At 39.4% G+C, this 18,768-nt stretch overlaps 2 protein-coding genes across 7 annotated transcripts in view; one reads left to right on the top strand and one right to left on the bottom strand.

The window, feature by feature from the left end:
- Window positions 1-18,768, bottom strand: part of galnt16 (UDP-N-acetyl-alpha-D-galactosamine:polypeptide N-acetylgalactosaminyltransferase 16) — a 375,091-nt gene that overhangs the window by 280,282 nt on the left and 76,041 nt on the right. The gene's annotated exons all lie outside the window — the stretch shown is intronic.
- jdp2a (Jun dimerization protein 2a) overlaps window positions 2,840-18,768 on the top strand; it is a 29,676-nt gene continuing 13,747 nt past the window's right edge. For 4 of the 6 annotated variants that reach the window (XR_015513925.1, XR_015513924.1, XM_087291222.1 and 1 more), the window contains exons 1-2: window positions 2,840-2,973; window positions 18,420-18,637. Coding sequence is in view for 3 of the 6 variants with exons in the window: in XM_087291222.1 (XP_087147348.1) it covers window positions 2,883-2,973; window positions 18,420-18,637 (309 nt within the window). In the remaining 3 variants the exon portion in view is untranslated. Of the gene's footprint in view, window positions 2,974-15,344; window positions 15,590-18,419; window positions 18,638-18,768 lie in introns of those variants that run through there. The other 2 variants (XM_087291223.1, XR_015513926.1) reach the window with 2 other exon arrangements.

Below are 18,768 nucleotides of genomic sequence, written 5' to 3'. Positions count from 1 at the left end.
TATTATTTAACAGCGGAATTTATGTAACGTCGCCAAAGCTAGTGAAAACAAAAAGCATACGTTAATTATTTTAATTTATAGTGCTTTCGCGATGGCACGCAGCTGCTTAGTTTTTTATTCATTTATTTAAAAAGCGCTTTAAAGCTGAGATACAACCCAGGGCTCGACAATAAGGACTGCCCGATGGTCCGGGGCCAGCGTGCGAGACACTCGGGCCAGTGTACAGAATGTTACTGGCCCGATCGGGCCAGCTGCTGCCTTTTTGCCTGCCAGATCGAGCCAGAGCTGCGTGCTGCGACTGTCTGTCAATTGTGTGCAAATACAATCTTACGGTGCTTTCGCACATAGACGTTTGTTTCGGAATTTGTCTCGTTTCCCCCGTTAGCGCGTTTTTTTGGCATGTATCCAGCAGTTGCGCTCAGTGCTCGCATCCGCGCCAAATCAATCAGTCCAAGATCGCCTGAATGAGACGGTCTCTGTCCTATTGAGCGGATCGATTGTAGCGAGAAAACAAAACAATGCAACGAACTAACGACCCAGGCTATATCACAGTATATTATGATCGTGTAATAGCCATATATACGGCTATATGAAGAGAGAATCATGAGCAGGGCCAGATGTCATTCTTACCGGTAAATGCGAAAGTAAAAGCATGCTGAAATATTACCGAGAGCTGTTTAATCCAGCCTGATCTTGGTTTATCCGTCAGGAAAATTGACCGAAATTACTATCTGTTAATTTTTCCATATTTTAATCGTATAATATGTTGTATTAGGCCTGTTGTTTTGTTCATTTCCGCACTGACAGTTTGAAAGAAAGATTTACATTGATCTGATGCAGTCTCGGTTCATCTGCTATGTCTCTCTATAATTAAAGCCTAAAATGCAGAATTATAGTCAACGTTTCTTTAATAGATTGATTAATTCAATAGATCGATTTCTACAAAGCCTGACAATTGAAATGAGGCTCTGTATATATGAGAAAGTCTGACCTCGATTTGTATTCGGTGACGATGTCTTTGGGTTGTTAAAATTTTAGTGCACATTTTCACTTATAAAATTTTCTATACACAACTGCTCTAAAGTTTGGGGTCAGTGTGATTAAATATGTTAAAACAAGCTTCTTCTGCTCACCAGGGCTGCAATTATTTCATCATAAATACAAATTGTGAAATGTTGCACTATAAAATAACTGTTCAAAAGTAGTTTATCATTTAATTTATTCATTTATTCCAGTGATTTTAAAAATGAAATTTCAGCTTCATTACTCCAGTCACATGATCCTTCAGAAATCACTAATATTAATTATTATTATATTTATTAATGGTAATAGTTATAAAATCAATAATGTCTGGAGTAATAATTTTATTTGAAACTACATACAATAACAAAGCAGTTATTTAAAATTTTGATAAATATTTAACAATTAAACCTTTTTTACATTTATAAATATAGCCTTGATGAACTAAATAATTTTCCTTAATAAACATTTTAAAAATTACCGTAAATATATATACAGATTTATTAGCCCCCTTTTGTTTTTTCTTTTTAAAATATTTCCTAAATGATGTTTAACAGAGCAAAGAAATGTTGATAGTTTGTCTGATATTTTTTCCTCTGAACAAAATCTTATTTGTTTTATTTTGGCTAGAATAAAAGCATTTTTTTAACCATTTTAAGGTAAAATTTATTAGCCTCTTAAGCTAATTGTTTTTCAGACTGTCTACAGAACAAACCATCGTTATACAATAACTTGCCTAATTACCCTAACCTGCCTAGTTAACCTAATTAACCTAGTTAAGCCTTTAAATGTCACTTTAAGCTGTATAGAAGTGTGTTGAAGAATATCTAGTAAAATATTATTTACTGTCATCATGACAAAGATAAAATAAATCAGTTATTAGAGATGAGTTATTAAAACTATTATGTTTAGAAATGTGCTGAGAAAATCTGTTCTCTGTTAAATAGAAATTGGGGAAAAAATAAACAGGGGTGCTAATAATTTAGGGGGACTAATAATTCTGAAATCAACTGTGTGTGTGTGTGTGTATACACATACACGCACATTCAAATAGCTATTAACTTCTTTTTTTTTTTTTTGGTGGGGCCAGTGAAAATTTGGGCAGGGCAAGTAAAAATCAGAACCACTGGCCCGATCGGGCCAGTAGAAAAAATCCTTAGCGTTGAACCCTGCAACCTGAAAGATAACAATAAAACACTTACTATGACAATCATCAGCACTTTTAATAGTTTATAATCTGCTGTTGTTCTATTGGAGTTTTCATTCCAAAATGGCCGCCGCGCCATCTAGTGGCTGTTTACCAAATAGCACTAGAGTGTCGCCTCTTGGTGATTCTACGCTCTTTGGTTCAACAGAAGAAAGTCAAACCGGTTTGGAACAAGTGAAGGGTGAAAAATCGATGACAGAAGGCTCGGTTTTGGGTGAACTACCCCTTTAAAAGGAAGTGCGACCAAAATCATAACGTGAGGACACTTGGTGTGGAAGTTAATCGTAAATATAGGAATATTATAATTGACTTACAATAGAATAAAAAGTCAAACATGTTTGGAACAAGTGAGAAAACGCTGACAGAATGTTCAGTTTTGTGTGAACTACCCCTTTAAAAAAGATGTGACCGACATCGTCATAACATTTGGACACTTCAGTCAGCAGCAGAGGAGCTCGTATTCGTCCGCGTGTCCAGACGCCGAGCCGGAATGTTTGTTTTCTGGTTTCTAAGGGGTGGAGCGAGCCTCTGCTCCTCACTTCTGCACTTCTCCATGTGTGTTTTCCCTTGCACTTCATTTCTCCATCCTCCCTGCTGACGTCCGACTTCCGCATTCCTCGCTTTTCCCGATCGGGGGGATCAGGGATCAGAGCTGATGCAACGATTCCCGCTTTTTAAGATATACTCGCGACCTCAGGCTGACGTCACAAAGGGACTCCACTCGCTCACCTCGAGGCCGAAGTCAGGTAGGAGGACAACTTTGGTAACTTTTGCACGGGGGTTGCTTCGAGTTTTGGGTTTGCGTTGCTTCACTGCCGTGTCTGAAGCGCGCGATTTTTTTGCGCACCACAGTTGCACCGCTGTGCGAACGCGGTGTTCTCGCGTGCACTCGGGTGGTGTCTCAAAACCTAGCGCGTTCCCTGTGTAGGATGCATCTTTTTGCGCATCTCCGCGGACGCGGAGATGCGCAAAAAGATGCATCCTACACAGGGAACGCGCTAGGTTTTGAGACACCACCCGAGTGCACGCGCAAGCTCTTCCGCCGCGGAGATGCGCAAAAAAGCATCCCACACAGGGAACACACCAGATTTGAAGACACACGCAAGAACAAAACCTTACATTGCAAAAAATAAGCGAATTCATATGTACCCAACATTCTGCCACACACTTTAAACGCAACCTGATTTGAACATGTCCATCTTGTACATGTGTCACTATCTAGGTGATACTGAGGAGGATGAGGGATGGGACTGACAAACTCAACACCGCTTATACACAAGTTCGTGTGTTACATAAGAGAAACTTCCGCTTGGAGATCTCATTGAGTCACTGCAGGGCGTGGTGCAAATGCAACATTCACATTTAAGTGCTCTTTAGATTATTAGTGCACTATATAGTGTGCTAGGATTGGGGTAAAGTTGGTTTTATATCCGCACATTCGTTCGCATAACTTGTGACACGCTCCCCATTGTTTACTGTGGTGCTTTCTGACTACAAAACAACGTCACCATAATTGTGGACCACTTTGATAGTCATTGACTGATGATATAACCCCCCTATATAGAATTTGTTAAGCATTATGTTATGAAATTATATGAAGGAGAGATGTGGGAATACAAACCCTGCTGAAAAAACTGCATATGCTAGTAAGGGAGCTTTGTTTTGATGCTGTGTCTTGCTAATTTCAATGCTGGTCTTGCTAGTTTTAATGCTGGTCTCGGTGCTGGTTTTAATGCTGGTCTTGCTGGTCAATGCATTAAAACCAGCATGACCAGTACATAGACCAGCAAAACCAGCATTACAATTAGCAAGACCAGCATACCAGCATCAAAACATAGCTACCTTACCAGCATATACAGTTTTTTTTTTTTTTAGCTCAATTAGCAAACAAACTCGAGCGTTATTAGCTGGTAAGGTAGTAATTTTTTTTGATGCTGGTAAGCTGGTCTTGCTGGTTTCAATGCTGGTTTTTAAAGCTGGTCTTGCTGGTTTTAATGCTGGTCTAGCTGGTTTCAACGCTGGTTTTGCTGGTCTCGGTGCTGGTTGTAGTGGTTTTAATGCTGGTCTTGCTGGTCAATGCATTAAAACCAGCATGACCAGTACATAGACCAGCAAAACCAGCATTACAATTAGCAAGACCAGCATACCAGCATCAAAACATAGCTACCTTACCAGCATATACAGTTTTTTTTAAGCTCAATTTGCAAACAAACTCAAGTGTTATTTCCTGGTAAGGTAGTAATTTTTTTTGATGCTGATAAGCTGGTCTTGCTGGTTTCAATGCTGGTTTTTAAAGCTGGTCTTGCTGGTTTTAATGCTGGTCTAGCTGGTTTCAACGCTGGTTTTGCTGGTCTCGGTGCTGGTTGTACTGGTTTTAATGCTGGTCTTGCTGGTCAATGCATTAAAACCAGCGTATAGACCAGCAAAACCAGCATTAAAATTAACAAGACCAGCATACCAGCATCAAAACATAGCTACCTTACCAGCATATACAGTTTTTTTTTTTTAAGCTCAATTAGCAAACAAACTCGAGCGTTATTAGCTGGTAAGGTAGTAATTTTTTTTGATGCTGGTAAGCTGGTCTTGCTGGTTTCAATGCTGGTTTTTAAAGCTGGTCTTGCTGGTTTTAATGCTGGTCTAGCTGGTTTCAACGCCGGTTTTGCTGGTCTTGGTGCTGGTTGTACTGGTTTTAATGCTGGTCTTGCTGGTCAATGCATTAAAACCAGCGTATAGACCAGCAAAACCAGCATTAAAATTAGCAAGACCAGCATACCAGCATCAAAACATAGCTACCTTACCAGCATATACAGTTTTTTTTTTTTAAGCTCAATTAGCAAACAAACTCAAGCATTGTTTCCTAGTAAGGTAGTAATTTTTTTGATGCTGATAAGCTGGTCTTGCTGGTTTCAATGCTGGTTTTTAAAGCTGGTCTTGCTGGTTTTAATGCTGGTCTAGCTGGTTTCAACGCCGGTTTTGCTGGTCTTGTTGCTGGTTGTACTGGTTTTAATGCTGGTCTTGCTGGTCAATGCATTTAAACCAGCATGACCAGCACCTAGACCAGCAAAACCAGCGTTAAAATTAGCAAGACCAGCATCAAAACATAGCTACCTTACCAGCATATGCATTTTTTTTATTTTTAGGTCATTTAGCAAATGAACTCTCGCGTTATTGGGTGCTAAAACCGTGGTAATAAACTTTTAAATGTCATATACTTTCATTCATTCATTTTCTTTTCGGCTTAGTCTTTTTATTAATCAGGGGTCGCCACAGCGGAATGAACCGGCAACTTATCCAGCACATGTTTTACGCAGAGGATGCCCTTTCAGCTGCAACCCATCTCTGGGAAACATCCATACACACTCAAACACTACGGACAATTTAGCCTATAGAGCATGAGCTATAGAGCTCTACTGTGGGGGAAACCAGAGCACCGTTTTTTTTTTTGTCTTCTGCATTGCCTTCTATCCCTCAGTGACAGTGTATTTTTTTATCAGATTCAGTTACATTTAATCAAAACATTTAGTTTCAGTTTGCTTTTTTGTAGCTCAACAATACAACAAACCTGTTTTAAGATGGGATGGCGGGCCAAATTAAATGTTACCAAGGGCCAACTTTTGCCCTAGTATACAATATATATATATATGTATATATATATATATATATATATATATAGGGCTGCACAGTGGGTAGCATGTTCGCCTCACAGCAAAAAGGTTGCTGGTCCTCCCCGTGTTTGCGTGGGTTTCCTGGGTGAATGAGTGTGTGTGGATGTTTCCCAGTGATGGGTTATGGATGGAAGGGCATCCGCTGTGTAAAACATATGCCGTATAAGTCGGCGGTTCATTCCGCTGTGGCGACCCAAGATTAATAATGGGACTAAGCTCATTCAAGAAAATGAATGAATGAATGAAAGAATTATTAGTCCCCCTTTGAAATGTTTTTCTTTTTTTAATATTTCCCAAATGATGTTTAACAGAGCAAGGAAAAATTTCCTATAATATTTTTTTTTCCTCTGGAGAAAGTCTTACTTGTTTTATTTTGGCTAGAATTAAAGCATTTTTTAATAAAAAAAACAAAAAAACATTTTAAGGTCAATATTAGCTATATTTTTTTCGATAGTCTACAGAACAACCCACCATTATACAATAACTTGCCTAATAACCATAACCTACCAAGTTAACCTCATTAACCTAGTGAAGCCTTTTAATGTCACTTTAAGCTGTGTAGAAGTGTCTTGAAGAACATCTAGTCAAATATTATTTATTGTTTAGAAATGTGTTGAAAAAATCTTCTCTCCGTTAAACAGAAATTGGGGAAACAAATAATTCAGGCAGGCTAACAATTCTGACTTCAACTGTATAAATTACTACAATATGACCATAGATATGTGCCCGAGATTACCATAGCAATATAAGTTGTTTACGCAGTGGCGCAGTAGGTAGTGCTTTCGTCTCACAGCAAGAAGGTCGCTGGTTCGAATCTTGGCTCGGCTCAGTTGGCGTTTCTGTGTGGAGTTTGCATGCTCTCCCTGCGTTCGCGTGGGTTTCCTCCGGGTGCTCCGGCTCCCCCACAGTCCAAAGACATGCGGTACAGGTGATTTGGGTAGGCTTAATTGTCCGTAGTGTATGAATGAGTGTGTGGATGTTTCCCAGAGAGGGGATGCGGCTGGAAGGGCATCCGCTGCGTAAAAACGTGCTGGATAAGTTGGCGGTTCATTCTGCTGTGGCGTCCCCAGATTAATAAAGGGATTAAGCTGACAAGAAAATGAATGAATGGTGTTGCGATTCAAGTTTATCCATTGGTCAAAACGTCCTTTTATTTTAAACAGTTTTTTATTCCTTTTTGCTGTAAATTTTCAACATGAAACTGATTGATTTCTATGTGACGATTATAATTTTTGAAACTAAAATATTACTGAAGAGAGAAAGCTAGAGAGCCACGTATTTTTGATGAAAGAGTCGCATGTGGCTTCCCTACCACTGCCCTATAGCTTACACAGATTTCACTCTGCATATAAAAGCATCACTCACTTCTCTTGAGTACTTTCCGAAATGCTTCTTTTTGCTCCTGTTTGGGTAGCATTTATTTACAACAGATACTTCTACTCGAATTCCTCGACATGTTTTGGGTAGTAATGGTACTTCTTGAGTATGATTGTCCAGTACACGTTCCAGTATTACTGGTGTCTTTCAGCACACCCTACAGCATTATTTCACAGCTTCAATGCTGCAAACATTTTTTCTCTTTTCTTCATCTATGTTAAGCTGCTTTGGCTCAGTCGCTGCTAGAAAATCCAGCTTAAACCAGCCTAGGCTGGTTGGCTGGTTTTAGCTGGTCAACCAGGCTGGTTTTAGAGGGGTTTTGGCCACTTCCATGCTGGTTTCCAGCCATTTCCAGCCTGGTCTTAGCTGGTCAGGCTGGAAAATGACCAGCTAAATCCAGCTTGACCAGCCTGGTTTAAGCTGGACATAGCTGGTTTTGGCTGGGCTCCCAGCCTGCTAGGCTGGTCAAGCTGGTTTTAGCTGGTCATCTCCCAGCCTAACCAGCTAAGACCAGGCTGGAAATGGCTGGAAACCAGCCTGGAAGTGGCCAAAACCCCTCTAAAACCAGCCTGGTTGACCAGCTAAAACCAGCCAACCAGCCTAGGCTGGTTTAAGCTGGACTTTTCAGCAGGGTCTACACTGTAAAAATGTGCTCTAGTAATGAATATTGAATTGAATCACTGCAGTTTGTTCAGTGACTTCTACTTGCGTGGAATTAACTGTGTGTCTTAATCAGCATTCCTGCATCCGTCAGTACAACAAAGGTCAGTGTCACTCGCTGCATTATGCATGCAGTTGTAATCGCACTGTTATGCAACGAGAAGCGCTTTCACACATTGCTTCCAGATTTTAATCGCCCACTTCTTTATGAGTGGAACTGAAACCCTTTTTTTTTCTGAGCAAATAAATATGCTTGCTGGGCATTGTTTCTGCACCAAGAGCACCACAGTTCATTTCACTTTGCTTTCATGTCACTTGTAAATGTTTGCAGCGTTGAAGCTGTGAAATAATGCTGTTGGGCAGGGGTGGGCAAACTCTGTCCTGGAGGGCCGGTGTCCTGCTCCAACCCTAATCAAACACACCTGCTTATAGATTTTAAGTGATCTTGAAGACACTGATTAGCTTGTTCAGGTGTGTTTGACTAGTGTTGGAACAAAACTCTGCAGGGACACCGGCCCTCGAGGATCAAGTTTGCCCATCCCTGCTGTAGAATGTGCTGAAAGACATCAGTAATACTGGATCGTGTACCGGACAATCATACTCAAGAAGTCGAGATCGCATTTATGTAATAGCCTACGAGCATGCAAATCTCTATGCTCGCGTGCTGTTTTCCTCTGCCTGTACTCAAAACTTCTTGCACGCCCTCTCAAATATACGCTGCTCGAGCGCAGATCTTCTTGTGCGCTCTCAAATAAACACTGCTGAAGTGCGATTTAGTGCGTTTATGTAGTGAGTATGCCTCCAACATTTATTAGATTTGCTAGGAATATTTATGAATGTCTCTAATAAACCTACAGAGCGGTATTAATGCGTCCTGAAGTAAAACGGCTATACGTCGTGTTTGCTGGCCTCACGCATCACACACCTGACAGCCAGCCAGCCAGTCAGTCAGTCAGCACGTAACCTTAAAATTAGGGGTGTAACGATACACTCAGCTCACGATACGATGTGTATCACGATATAATGTTCACGATTCGATATGTATCACGATATTTTGAATAAAAATTTAAAATTAAACTGAAATGCAAATTTTACCAAGTAAACTATTTTTTATGTATTTCTTTTGTTTCAACTTGTTAAACTGAACCTTCTTTAAAAAAATAAATTAAGCAGGCCTGTCTCTGGAAAATAAAACTATTTAAAAACTTCTTAAAAATATTATTGAAATGACAGAGACAAAATTAAGGAACAATTTAAGTAAAGGTGCAAAAAAAATAAGCTTTCTATTCAATTGAATTTAACAGTAAGAGCTTAAGGCTTTGCTTGATCACTTGCGTTTTTTGTGTGTGCAAAAAAAAATCCACATTTCCAGGTATTTGATTCATATTTAATTAAATTAATTTAAAGATATCTCTAATTACAATTGTGACTAGTCAAAACTCATTTAGAGATATCTGCAAATATTTTTCAATGGAAGTCAATGGAGGAATATGACTAGTCATAATATAATTGCAGATATCTCCAATCTGATTTTGTACTAGTACAATTGTAATTGCAGGTATCTCTAATTGTCATTCTCAATAGTCGAATTATAATTATGACTAGTCAAAATATAATTAGAGATATCTCTAAATATTTTTATGGATAGTCAGAACAAAGGTTTAAATGCTAAAACGGCTTGCCATACGCGCATGTCTATCAGTCCGCCCTCTGTAGTAACAGCTCAAGGTCAGCGAACGTCATGTGTGATTTTGCGGCGGGAACATTATATCAAGACAGAATGATATTTTAGGGTGAATTGTACCTTATAAATACAGTATGTGACTCTTTCAACACCATTAGGAGGTATCCCTGTCGCTGTGCAAAGTACGTAAATCACTGTGAAGACTTTAAAACTTAGGATGTTTGACCCAGTATGCGTGTCAAAAAGCGGACGAGTCTAAAGCAATGACTGTACAACCGAAATGTTGCCAGACGTCTGATTTTGAGAGGATGGGCCATCCTCTATTTCAACTCCACTCATCTTGGTCTGCTAACATTACTGCTGCTGCAATCTGAACTCACGTGCGACAGCAGGTGGAACGTAGCTCACGTGCAAACAGCTCAACTAATAAGAGAAAACGGACGTCATATCGTAATCAAATCGTCATCACGCCACGATGCATATCGAGACATTTTTGCATCGCAATAAATCGTACAACGATAAATCGTTACACCCCTACTTAAAATGCTAAGCAAATAATGCACAGCACTACTACGGTTACAGAAATGATCGCGCTGTTATAATTCACTTACCTTTTGATATGTTTGGGTGCGATTATATCCCGCTTAAAAAAAAAAAAAAACACGACTCAATTTTGGCGTGGCGCCTCGCCACAGAAGAATGAATGTAGCGACAACCATGAAGGTTCAAGACGCGTTTTGTTGCTATTTTCAGACCAGCGCATCTGTAGTTTTCACGTTTTGCACCACGCTGTTTAAATAGAAATGTGCTGATTTTTAAAGGAGGTGTGTTAAGGTGCATTGTTGACAAGTTGCTATTTTGAGGAACTGAAATAGACCGCACCATTGACCATGTGCGTGATGTGTGTGTGCTGTATGTAAAGTCAATGTAATCAGTCCTTAACAATCCTCCGGCTGTGAGTGTGTGCAATCAGTGAAACACAGAACAGGTGTGTGTGAGCGGTGCATGACTGTATCTTGTAGTCCATATACCAGCGGATTTGTAATTCTTTAGCGAACTGTGTGTTTACCAAATCACTGGTGATCATAACACGGAGAGTAAATAGTGAGTAAATCTGAAAGTTTTGGCTTGACTAACCATTTTAGATGTAGGTTTATTTAAAGCAGTTTAACATATTTCTTTTAAAAACAGCTTGACATTTTTTGATGATTGAAAATGTTTGCTTAATGTCCGTCTTATTAAACTCTCAAAGTCACTTTGGTTTTAAACGCTGAACATCATTTCTCTTAAGATGCTTCTGAATTGAGTATTGGAATTACTTTGTGGACTTTAATCATCTTTATTTATCAGTTGTCTTGTTGTCGGCTTAATTTATCCTGTGATAATGGAGTAAGACATTAATATAACGTGGTAGCGGTCACAGCAGCTGAAGCGGGGGGTATTTTTGCCCACTCTCAGGCTCTGAATCGCAGCCCTCTATAGAAGTTTCCAGTGAAAACCTAAACAAAGAGAACAGTGTTGTATTCTGTTTATTTTTCCAAATCAGTCATGCTGTCATTCCCTCAATACATACTTGTCTTGACTGGCTTGTATGAAGTTTCATTTGGAAGTGTGCTAAAAGTTTCGAAGTTTTTACATTGGAAATGGTTTTTCAATGGGGCTTTTAGTGAGATGGCTTGTGTAGATTGAGTGTGTGTGGTTGTGTGTAGGCCGAAAGGGACACACTTCATACTACCTCCCCAATGCCATCTTACGTGGTCATGAAATGAACACAATCACACTTGAAAATAATCTCGAATATAGAGTTATTTAGGGTTTTATGTTAAGATTTTGTCATTAAAATATCCAAAAACTACTAGAAAGGCATTATATCAATGTCACTTTCAAGGTAAGTGTTCAATTGAGCATTAAGCGTGCCACTACATTTGTGCCACCTCATTCGCGCAAATCACAAAAGTCAATTTGCATTGACTGAACATGTAAATCACACTTGATGCTTCATCCGCGTCTGGTGTGAACGCAGCATTGCACGCCTTTTCCAGAGCCTTCTGTTGTGTTTTGATGCGTTTTTCACTGTTGTAGTTGTAAACTAACTAAAGTGATCAAATTATTCAGCATGCCTTAAAACATTCAACAACCAATCAGAATCCAGCATTCCACAGCCCTGTAGTCTAAAGGCCTACTCACGCTATGCCATCCGTACCGTGCCCAGGCCCGTTTCCCGGATCGTTTGAGAAGTGTGAGTGCACTGAATCGGGCTCAAGCACGGTTCACTTGGCCGGCCCTGGCCCGGTTGGAAGAGGTGTGCCTGAGCGCGGTTCTCTTGGGCTTTGGCGCGGTACGCTTGTGTGTGAGTGCAAAACGCGCCAAAGCCCGAAACTGAAAGCGAGACGTGACTTTTAAGGGGTTGTTTCATATGGATTTATTAATCATTCTTACTGTTCAGTGAACGCAAACTGCCGTAGTTTATTAAAGACGCAAACTTCTCACTTCACGACAGCTGCACCTTCAGCAGACCTCCTCATTCCTGCAGCACGGGAGCTTTATGATTGTTTATGAGCGCCAAAAGTGGCGGATCTGTACGGCGAAATATCTGACTGCGTCTCCCCGCATCCCTAAGGACTGTTTGGCGAAATATTTGACGGCATATCAAACGACTGAAACGATATAACCAGAGAAATCTCCACTGTGCTGCTGAGTGAGAGAGCGCTTCTCACTGAACAGTGCAGCAGCGATGATGTAAGCGTGCCGAAGCCCATTTGTGGTGTGAGCGCGGGCCGTCGGGGGAGACGGGAGGGGGGACAAGCGTGCTTTGGCCCGGTTCGAGGCAACTGTACCTAGTGTGAGTACGGCCTAAGTTCAGGTTTAAGGTCTTCTTCAAATACACTAGTGATTTAGAAAGTAAAAGAAGTGGAATAGACTACTTTCACTTCAGACACTCAGATGAGCATTTCAACACACAAGGGTGTATTTGACATAAAGTGAACTCACACACTGTCTGAGAGTGTTGAAGTGTGTTTCTGCACGGTTGCTTCGGGTCGTAATTCTTTCACCTTTATTGTGTGGTGTTAAAACACATCGTGCTTTCCTCCTCTTATGCTTATAAGCTGGAACTGTGTATTTAGAGTTAAATAAAAAGTCAACCCAGTAAGTCATTAACACTGCCATTTGTATTGTTGGGGATATTTTCTGGTTTCATTACTTGAATTATAGGCTCTTTCTACAGTAACTGCAGTCTAATAGGCTCACACTGCCAATGCTTTAGGACTCCTAATATGTGTTTGTTTCTTTGAACGTGAGTGATATACTTAATAATGTCAGCTTATATAGCAATAAAAACGACTATTACGATAGCTTGTTAGACTACAAATACCACACACCCTCTAGTTTTGGCATTCTGATCATTATCTAAAGCACAAATCACTCTGCAAGTCTTTATTAATGTAACAACCACAGGTCTGTTAATAAAATTTGCATAAAATCTTTCCTAAAAGTGAACATACACCACAATAAATAGCCATTTATTTATTAAAGATTATGGCTCATATGACTTGATATTATATGAGTTTAAAGTGGTTCTAATAAATATGAGTTTAAAGTGGTTCTATTCACTAACCAGATTTTACCAAGTAGGAAAAGTTCCTGGATTAACATCGATGTTGATCCTGGAACAACATTCTAATCAGTCTATCAAAATTAAGAGATAAGTTTACAGTTTAGGCTTATGCTTATGTTTTTTGCACTTCTACATGATTGTTATCCAACTACAGTCCCTGACAAAAGTCTTGTTGCTTGTGTACAAATTGACTTGAAGTGTCGCTGAAATATACTTCTAATCACGATTACTTTACAAGATATGGCTCATTTTAATCCAAACAGCTTTTATAATAGTGTGTGCAAAACAAAACTGTCAGAAAGTATGCTGATATTCTAGTATTCTAATATATATATATATATGATATATATATATGATATATATATACTGTATAATCGTGTTTTGAATTTCCGAATTGGATTAGGTTGTTTTTGAATCGTGTTTTGAATTTACGAATTGGAATTGTGTGTTTTTGAATTGTGTTTTGAATTTACGAATTGGATTAGGTTGTTTTTGAATCGTGTTTTGAATTTCTGAATTGGAATTGTGTGTTTTTGAATCGTGATTTGAATTTACGAATTGGAATTGTGTGTTTTTGAATCGTGTTTTGAGTTTCGAATTGGATTAGTGTGTTTTTGAATCGTGTTTTGAATTTACGAATTGGATTAGTGTGTTTTTGAATCGTGTTTTGAATTTCCGAATTGGATTAGGTTGTTTTTGAATCGTGTTTTGAATTTCCGAATTGGAATTGTGTGTTTTTGAATCGTGATTTGAATTTACGAATTGGAATTGTGTGTTTTTGAATCGTGTTTTGAGTTTCGAATTGGATTAGTGTGTTTTTGAATCGTGTTTTGAATTTACGAATTGGAATTGTGTGTTTTTGAATCGTGTTTTGAATTTACGAATTGGAATTGTGTGTTTTTGAATCGTGTTTTGAATTTGCGAATTGGATTAGTGTGTTTTTGAATCGTGTTTTGAATTTACGAATTGGAATTGTGTGTTTTTGAATCGTGTTTTGAATTTACTAATTAAATTGGCCTATTTTTTCCCAGAGATGGGTTGTGGCTGGAAGGGCTGCGTAAAAACTTGCTGGATAAGATGGCGGTTCATTCCGCTGTGGCGAACCCAGATTAAAGGGACTAAGCCGACAAGAAAATGAATGAATGTATGAATTTGCCTATTTTTGAATCGTGTTTTGAATTGACGAATTGGATTCTTGTGTTTTTGAATCGTGTTTTAAATTTCCGAATAAAATTAGCATATTTTTTAATCATGTTTTGAATATATAAATTGGATTTTTGTTTTTCCGAGTCATATTTTAAATTTATGAATTGGAATTTGTAAATGTTTATTTTGTTGTGAACGTATGCAATTTATTTTGTAAATGGAATATTTTTGAGAATGATCTGGCTCTATATCCAAGTAGTTGCTGTTTTGCTATTGGCTGGAGTCCAAAGGAGAACCCAGAACTGAAAATAAACACTAATGGTGGGAAAACAACCACAGCAGTTCGAATATCTGCTGAGAGATTTCACTCATTCATGTTTTAAAGACCAAACGTTTGCCCCTTGACAGTTTTTTGTCTGAACTAGAATTAATTAAATCTGAAGACCATCTTTTACCAGTTGACTTTAATATCAGTATAAAATAAATAATTCATTTAAAAATGGTTACTAAAAATAGCATTATTCTAGGGAAACGTTAAGTCGAAAGAAATATCGTTATCACAATCCTCAACAAGAGTATGGCATATTTTTCAGTATCCTGCAGCCCTAATTAAAACCTGAGCACTCTGTTCAGTAATGTAAGATATGGAGCAATCGTTTACATTATCGATGTCTAATCGTCTTGTTTTATCTCACCCCTTTTCACAGCAGCGTACGACAGAATTTGACATGCTAAAACTTTGGTTTGACCACGGTTTTACTCTCAGTAAGAGCAATGATAGCTTGCTTTAGCAATGACTAATTAAGTGCTTCCTGTGAGTCAGAAGTGCTGTGCAGACGTTCACATATGGCAGTGATTTTTTTGCTGTTTCTTCAAGAAGCACATTGGTCTTTTGTTAGGGAGCAAACTATTTAAGCAGGTTTGAGGAAGGTTTCTAAAAGAAATCGTGTTTTTTTTTTCCCCCTCAAGCTAAAGAATGCTTGGTGCATCTGAAAGGTTTTCATTTGAGCAGGACTGGTGTAGGCCGATGACATTGTCCTGTTCCTCTGCGGCCGCATTCCTCTCGGCTGACAGCAGAACTGTACGCAGATTTGGACGGAGGAAACACGGGCAGCGGGCGGATCTTGGCTGGCGCTCAGTTCCTCTCTCAGCGGCTTTAAGGAGAATGTGTCTGGGTCTAGTTTTGTGAGAGCAGCTTCTCTTGCCAAGGGTCTGTAAGTGGTCATTTCTATACGTTTGTCAGATGTAGGGGAGAGATCCGAGATGTCTTATGTAAAGAGTTGACAGCGCACATGTGTTGGAAGGAATGTGTGTCATTTGCTGCAGTGTGTTTGATAATGGATTCTAGTGACAGATTGAGGATCGGGACAAAACATGATGCTGTTCTGTTGGATTTTTCTGCATTGGTTGCTTTTGGAGTGAGGTAAAGTTATTAAATCATTGATTTAGGACACTAAAGGCATTACTTTAGGATTTAGTTTCCTCGTGATTTGCTTTATTTTATGGCTGTGCGATATATTGTTTCAGCATCGACATTGCTATAGTCATCTACTATGTCGAGTTGGGACGACAAATTGTGAACCAGAAAATAAAGTTTAACCCTAATAGAGTGAATTATAGTTCTTTAAGGCCTGTAACTTTAAGATTTCGAGTGAGTTTCAAATATTTAGGAAGAAGTAATTATTAAATTTGTAGCTTTAACAGATATTACTTGTACTTATTTATACAGAGATTGGGTGTTGTTGAACAGTTTTAAGACAACTTTGACAAATGGCTTTGACCCACTTAAAATGTTGACTACTGAACAGTGATATTTAATACTTTATTAGTTAATTCTTGTGTGTTGTTCAAATTTACTACCCTTCAATTATGTTCGTGGCTGTTTTTACCACATTGACTTCCATTATAGTGTCATTTTTGTATAGACACCAAATGACTGCAAAGCTTGTAAATGAACTAACAGAAACCGGCTACACTGGCATATCTAGATCTACACTTCTTATTAACCCTCTACCAGGGCTTTGTAGCTGAATAGTTGATATTTTGAACATACACTCACTGGCCACTTTATTAGGTACACTAACTTGTACTGTGTTGGACGCCCTTTTGCCTTCAGAACTGCCTTAATCCTTTATGGCATAGATTTGACAAGTTACTGGAAATATTCCTCAGAGATTTTGCATCCTTATTGACATGATAGCATCACACAGTTGCTGCAGATTTGTCGGCTGCACATCCATGATGCCAATCTTCCATTCCATCACATCCCAAAGCTGCTCTATTGGATTGAGATCTGGTGACTGTGGAGGCCATTTGAGCACAGTGAACTCCTCGTCATGTTCAAGAAACCAGTCTGAGATGAAGACAATATCCCCCACACTATTACACCATCACCACAAGCCTAAACCGTTGATAAAACTCAGGATGGATCCATGCTTTCATGTTGTTGATGCCAAATTCTGACCCGACCATCCGAATGTGGCAGCAGAAATGGAGACTCATCAGAGCAGGCAACGTTTCTCCAATCTTCTATTGTCCAGTTTTGGTGAGTCTGTGTGAATTGTAGCCTCAGTTTCCTGTTCTTAGCTGACAGGAGCGGCACCCGGTGTGCTCTTCTGCTGCTGTAGCCCATCCGCCTCATGGTTGGACGTGTTGTGTGTTCAGAGATGCTCTTCTGCAGACCTCGGTTGTAACGAGTGCTTATTTGAGTTACTGTTGCCTTTCTATCAGCTGGAACCAGTCTGGCCATTCTCCTCTGACCTCTGGCATCAACAAGGCATTTGCACCCACAGAACTGCCGCTCACTGGATATTTCCTCTTTTTCAGACCATTCTCTGTAAACCCTAGAGATGGTTGTGCGTGAAAATCCCAGTAGATCAGCAGTTTCTGAAATACTCAGACCAGCCCGTCTGGCACCAATAACCACGCCACATTCAAAGCATGTACATTCGTGCATCTAGGGAAAAAAAAATGGTCCTACATGTGGTTTGTCAAGCCCATTTACCTGTGTGTGTGCAGAACACTTAGAATTGCACAATGTTTTTTATTTCACAAAGTATGTAATGTTTATAAGAAGGTGTCTGGTGCATATGGAGAGGAAAAGAGGGTGGTTTGTCAAACCCACTCATCTGCGTGAAGCACATTAAGAGTTGCGCAATGTTTTTCAGAAACATGAAGTGTTATAATATTCATTTGGACCGCACAATGCTGGTAAAATTTGCAATATTGGTGTTGAATGTTGCGATAATGATATAACTAGCTCTCAAACACTATTTTATTAGCAATTTCAGACTATTTATACTAAAATAAACATGTCAGAGACATTTTTCAGAGCTGATTAAATCCAAAAACAATGTCACACAAACATTTAGACTTTAAAACACCACAAATGATGGAAAACCTCAGTGGAGGTCATTTTAGATGGTAAAAGATGGTAAAGTTCTCATCTGATTGATCAGATTTGAATAAACAACATATGCATGTAACAAACAAATACTTGACACAATTCATTCAATCATTCATTTTCTTTTCGGTTTAATCCCTTTATTAATCTGGGGTTGTTACAGCAGAATGAACCTCTTATCCAGCATATGTTTGATGCCCTTCCAGCTGCAACCCATCACTGGGAAACATCCACACACACTCATACACTACGGCCAATTTAGCTAACCCAATTCACCTACAGCGCATGTCTTTGGACTGTGGGGGAAACCGGAGGAAATCTACGTGAACAAGGGGAGAACATGCAAACTACACATAGAAATGCTAACTGACCCAGCCGAGGCTCGAACCAACAACCTTCCTGCTGAGAGGCGATCATTGCGCCATGACGCCACACATAAAATGAACTTTGCTTATTGAACTTATTTGTGATATTGCTTATACCATAATCAAGATAACTATAATTGTTTGATATGTTGTGCAGCGTTATTATTAATTAATTAGTCATATTGTGAATTAGTTTGCTTCTGATGACTGATTTCATTGCATTGGACAGCCTACTGTATTAAGCATCCTCTGCTCTTTTCTTTTATTGTTATTCAGCTGTGGTCGCGGGTGTTTGTGACATGATGCCCGGTCAGATTCCGGACCCCTCAGTGACGGCGGGCTCTCTGCCCAGTTTGGGCCCTCTAGCGGGCATTTCTGCCACCACACTCTCTGAACACCTGAAATATGCAGACCTCTGCCACATTGGGGCCATGCTGTCCCCGTTACATCTACTGGGAAAACTGGGCAAGCGGACACTCCCGATCAAAGCGGAGGTGAGCAAACTGTCATTCATTCATTTTCTTTTCGGCTTAGTCCCTTTATTAATCTGGGGTCGCCACAGCGGAATGAACCGCCAACTTATCCAGCAGCGGATGCGCTTCCTGCTGCAACCCGTCACTGGGAA

Source organism: Danio rerio, chromosome 17 (genome assembly GCF_052040795.2).
Source record: "Danio rerio strain M-AB ecotype USA chromosome 17, GRCz13ab, whole genome shotgun sequence".
In the NCBI taxonomy this organism is placed as follows: Eukaryota; Metazoa; Chordata; class Actinopteri; order Cypriniformes; family Danionidae; genus Danio; species Danio rerio.
This window is presented reverse-complemented; position numbering and strand designations above follow the sequence as displayed.